The following is a 5,335-nucleotide window of genomic DNA, read 5'->3' as shown; positions in this document are numbered from 1 at the left end:
GACGTGCCCACGAGAGGGAAGCCCCCTGGAGAGGCAGGGGGACCGGGACCGTGTCCTGCCTGCCAGTCCTGCATGTGGCACAGCAGCAATGAGGAGCGGAGGTGCTCAGGGTTGAAAATAGAGCTGGGCAGGTGATTTACCCCAGGGCTCCTCGCTTTACTCTTTGCTGCTGATGGATCCAGCCGTTTCAGGGACTGAGATCTGTCTGACTGCCAGTGCTTGCCATGCTCCTGCCCTCTGGCTCGCACTGCATTCCTCCTGGGGGCTGCAGCGGCCCCTACGCGGCCGCAGAGAATGCTGCCTGACAAAGGTGGCTGTATGCCCGCAGCGTGTTTACCACTCACTCACACACAACAAACAAAATCCCCCTTTCAGTTTTGTTCCTCTCTCTCTCTCTTTCCCCCACCACCCCAGATGCCAGGCTCCCATTGGCCCGGGCGTTTTGCAGACCCTGCATCACTGAAGCCCTGGCTGTTTTTAAACCCAGGGGCCACTCTCCAGCCATCCTTCGGCGAGGAACTCTCGGCCCCACCGCTGGCTCGCCCATGCCTCTAGGAGTCATACAGTAACTGGAAGCCATGTGGTCCCAGGGCGCTTCGGGGAGTGGGAGCCTCGTGCTGGTTGCTGCCCTGTTCTCTGCACTGGGTAAGTGGCTTCTCCCGGGGGGTGGGGAGCTGTTCTGTCTTCCCCGAGAGACCGGAGGGGTGGCGAGGCACATGGTGGGAGTGGGCCCTGCCCTGCGAGGTGCATGTCTCGGCAGTAACCAGAAGCCACATGGGGCTGGGAGAGGGAGGCAGAGGATGAGAGGCTGTTGTGGAGCAGCCCCAGTGCCAGGGATCAGTTGCCGGGGAGCTGAGTTTTGTGACTGTTAGACTGGCAGTGCCTGCACCCTCTCCAGGAAGGTTCCTGTTGCTCCAGGAGCCACTCATACAGCCGGCGTTTCCCCTGCACTTTCCTCCCAGAGCATCCCAAAGTTTTTCCCAGACCACAGAAACGGAGCCCAGCTGCATGAAGCTCTGGGCCTCTCCTCGGCGCCACCAGGGATGCAGCTGCCCTGTAAGGAGGGGCGCATGCAAGGGAGCTGGTGACATTAGTGGGGAAGGTCTGGGTGGGCAGAGCATTTCATGGGGTCTCTGGAGTCACAGGAGCCAGAGGTGGGGCTGGAGCAGGATGGCTCCAGGGACTGTTTGAAGCATCACAACTGCACCTCTATCCTTGAGCTGCCTCGTTGCTTTGAGCCAATGACCTCCTGGCACGTCTGGTTCCCTTCTGTCCAGAGAGCCCTGCAGTCCTTGGGCACAGATAGGAGGGAAGAATCCTGCACCGGCCCTGGGAGATGCCTCCCCCATCCCCAGCTGGGGGCTGGGGCAAGAACCCAGCTCTGGCTGGGGTATTGGCGCACACTGGGCTGAATCCTCTGGCGTGTTTCATTCCATGCATTCCCACGTGGGACGGTTCCTGGCTCCTGTCACTGCATTTCCCACCAACCTCCCTCCCGTCCTGTGGGGCAGAGACAGGATCCGGCTGCTCAGAGCGCTGGCTGTTGGGGGCGGCTGCAGGGGCGCTCCCCTCTCCCTCTCCTTGGGCCCCTGGGCTGGGCCTGGGGGGGCTGCCGTTGTCACATCAGCACACGTTTCTGTTCATTGGAAGCTGGTAACAGATCCCATGTCTGTCGGGGGAGGGTGTAACAGGCTGACACATCCCGGACTGTAGCAGTCTCTCAGGGCCAGACTGGTAAAGGTATTTAGGTGCCTAGTGGGCACTGAAGTGTTTTTAAAAATCCCACAAGGCTTCTAAATCCCTGTAACAATCTGGCCCTCCCCCCAGCAGTGACATGGCACGCGCAGCATCCCACGGCTCTCATGGCACCTCTCCCGTAGCTATCAGAGCATAGGAGCTGCTGCGCCAGAATGGACGGTCGGTTTTGTATCCCTTCTCCTGCCATATGAAGTCAGATCACTGGTGTATCGAGCCCCATGTCCTGGAGCTCCTTGGTCTACGTTGTCTGATATTACAAATCATACATGAAGCTAGAACCCATTCTTCCGCTGGGAATCAATGAATCTATAAATGTTACTGGACTGAGCCAGGTTGCTATCTACTCCTGTCCTGCCTTCCATGGTACCGGGGCCTTTGGGCAGGCTTGCACATGGTGATGGGAAAACCCCTTCCTGACCCCAGCGTGATCAGCTCACACCCTGGAGCATGAAGTTTGCTCTCTCTGATTACCCCAACGGCCCATGTCAGCCCTAGTCAGTGTAGAACCTGGCAGGGTTCTAGCCGCAGGGTGTGTCTTGCTAGCCAGCTCATGCAGCAGTGAGTTCCACAGGTCAATTTCTCCTATGATCCCATCTCCTTCATCAAGATTAGCTGTCCAGTTCCCATCTTCCTCCCCACAGGGCGAGGGGAGGACAAGGAAGAGGCAGGCCCCTGACTCAGAGAACGCCCCAGAGGGCGGAGCCGCAATGCGTTCCTGCCAGCCCCCCACTCACTGCCTACCATGTCCCTGGAGTGGCAACAGGCAGCTCCTTGGAACACGCCCACTGCCAGCTCCTGCCTTTATCCCAGAGCAGGGTTTGCCTTTGGGATCTCTTTTCCTCGGGCCAGTCGGGGATATTTGGCTCTGTGTCTCTCAAGGCAGCATCAGGCTGCAGCCCAGTGGTCAGGGCCAGAGCCCAGGCAGGACAGCATTGGCCTCATTGGTTTCTTGCCCCTTAGTTCTTCCCCCAGCCCAGGCTCCAGTGCCGGTTTCCTGGAGGCCCTTTGGCTCAGACTGCAGCCTGGCTACCATGTGAACGAACCTGTGCTCCTTGCTCTCCCAATGGAGCAGGGGTTGGGGAGACCCATGTGGGAAGATCCCCCTCCTCCGATCCCTTGCTTTCCTCCTGTCCTGACAGCCTGAAGGCTCAGGGACAGCGGGCACAGCCCTGTGTCCCGCCAAAGCAGTGCCTGCCTGGCGATGGCACCAGGAGCTCCCAGCCATTCAGCGCAGGCCGTGTAGAGCGGAAGAGAACTCGCCCATGTCTAGCTGAGCTCGGTCCCTGCCTGGGTTTGAGAATAATGGGCCAGATCCCCACTGATGTAGGCTGAGTTACACTTGCCTTGAGGGCTAATTCACCATCGTCCTGCCCCTTGTGCTGCCATTTACACCAGTGCACAGCGCCACCATGCTGGTGTGACAGCATTTACAGCCACTGTGCACTGGTGAAAATGCCCACACAAGGAACAGGGCAATAGGACTAGTGGTGAGAGGAGGCAGCTGCCACCAGAACTCCTGGGTTCTATTCCTGGCTTTGCCACTGATTTATTGTAGACTTTGAAATGTACCCATCACAACCTCCTGGCCCAGATGACAGTGTCCTTTGGAGCAGGAGAACAGTTCTGCCAAACGGACACTAAACTGGGAGGAGTGGTAGATACGCTGGAGGGTAGGGATGGGATACAGAGGGATCTAGACAAATTAGAGGATTGGGCCAAAAGAAATCTGATGAGGTTCAACAAGGACAAGTGCAGAGTCCTGCACTTAGGACGGAAGAATCCCATGCACTGCTACAGACTAGGGACCGAGTGGCTAGGCAGCAGTTCTGCAGAAAAGGACCTAGAGGTTACAGTGGATGAGAAGCTGGATATGAGTCGACAGTGTGCCCTTGTTGCCAAGAGGGCTAACGGCATATTGGGCTGTATAAGTAGGGGCATTGCCAGCAGATCGAGGGACGTGATCATTTCCCTCTTTGACATTGGTGAGGCCTCATCTGGAGTACTGTGTCCAGTTTTGGGCCCCACACTACAAGAAGGATGTGGAAAAATTGGAAAGTCTAGCGGAGGGCAACAAAAATGATTAGGGGGCTGGAGCACATGACTTATGAGGAGAGAAGAGTGAGAGGGGATTTGATAGCTGCTTTCAACTACCTGAAAGGGGGTTCCAGAGAGGATGGATCTAGACTGTTCTCAGTGGTACCAGATGACAGAACAAGGAGTAATGGTCTCAAGTTGCAGTGGGGGAGGTTTAGGTTGGATATTAGGAAAAACTTGTTCACTAGGAGGGTGGTGAAGCACTGGAATGGGTTACCTAGGGAGGTGGTGGAATCTCCTTCCTTAGAGGTTTTTAAGGTCAGGCTTGACAAAGCCCTAGCTGGGATGACTTAGTTGGGGATTGGTCCTGCTTTGAGCAAGGGATTTGACTAGATGACCTCCTGAGGTCCCTTCCAACCCTAATATTGTATGATTCTATGAAACCCCCACCCACTGAAAACCATGGCCCTGGAATGGCAAAGGTCAGGGAGACCACCACCCCTGGCCCCCAGGGTTCAACTACCCCAGGGTTTAGCTGCACATAAACACTGGAATCCAACCCTGCAGGAGAATCGCACCGTAGCGGGGTCAGGAGAGCCAGCAGAGCCAGACTCTTCAGCATCTCAGGGACCAGGCCTCACCTCTTCATAAGATCATCATCCCAGCCGGTCTGAGCTGCCTCCATGGCAGAGGGCTGGGAGGGGGCTCACTTTAGGCTTTGCAGAGCTTCCATCCTGCAAACTGGAAGCAGCCAAGAAGCCAGTGCAGTCTGGGCAGCCCGTGTGATCCGCTCTGTGCCTAATGCAGTACCGGCAGCATCACAGAGGAAGCTGGGTGACCAACCTGCTCTGCAGCCTTGGGAGCAAGTCACACACACACATCCCCCCCGACACACACGCCCTGTGACTCAGTTTCCCCATCTGTGCAGTGATGATCCTGATCACTTCCCAGGAGGATGCAAGTGTTGGAGGTTCTCAGTGGGCAGGGTCTGGGGAGCAGAACAGGCATGTTCTCTCCTGCTGGGCAGCCTGGACCCTGCACTCTGGGGTTCAAGCACCTCATCCCTTGGCTCTTCCCTCTCCTCTCCCCCTATCCTCCCAGAGGCCCAGCTGCACAGACACTAGCACATGTTGAGCCACTCTGATGGCACCTTTCTCCGCTCACGTCCATGGCTAGCAAGCACAAGCAGAAGGGGGAGTTAAATCCGCAGCTGCCATTTCTCTGAGCACACAAAGGCCCGACTACCTGGTTGGTACCCCCCACATTTTGCTAAAACACTACAATGTCCTGGCATTTCCCATAACCACTCTGCTGCTGCTGAACTGCCAGGGAGCCCACTTAGCACAGCTGCTCTGCCAGAGAGGGCTCCAGGTACGCCTGGGAGAAACACACCTGCTGAGCTGCACGGGGCGCTAGTGCACCCAGCTAGAGAACACCTGCCGTGCTGCACGGGGCACTAGTGCACCCAGCTAGAGCACACCTGCTGTGCTGAATGGGGCACTAGTGCACCCAGCTAGAGCACACCTGCTGTGCTGAATGGGGC

At 57.1% G+C, this 5,335-nt stretch overlaps 1 protein-coding gene across 1 annotated transcript in view; it reads left to right on the top strand.

Annotated features, from left to right (window-relative positions):
* Nucleotides 1-521: 521 nt before the first annotated feature.
* Nucleotides 522-5,335, top strand: part of MPZ (myelin protein zero) — a 14,161-nt gene continuing 9,347 nt past the window's right edge. The window contains 1 exon segment of the mRNA XM_024204189.3: nucleotides 522-645. Within this exon segment, the coding sequence (XP_024059957.1) occupies nucleotides 579-645 (67 nt within the window). The 5' untranslated portion in view covers nucleotides 522-578.

The sequence above is a fragment of the Terrapene carolina genome, unplaced genomic scaffold (assembly GCF_002925995.2).
Source record: "Terrapene carolina triunguis isolate 2854851 unplaced genomic scaffold, T_m_triunguis-2.0 Scaffold249, whole genome shotgun sequence".
Taxonomy (NCBI): domain Eukaryota; kingdom Metazoa; phylum Chordata; order Testudines; family Emydidae; genus Terrapene; species Terrapene triunguis.
The sequence above is the reverse complement of the archived record's forward strand: the minus strand, read 5'-3'. Positions and strand labels throughout refer to the sequence as shown.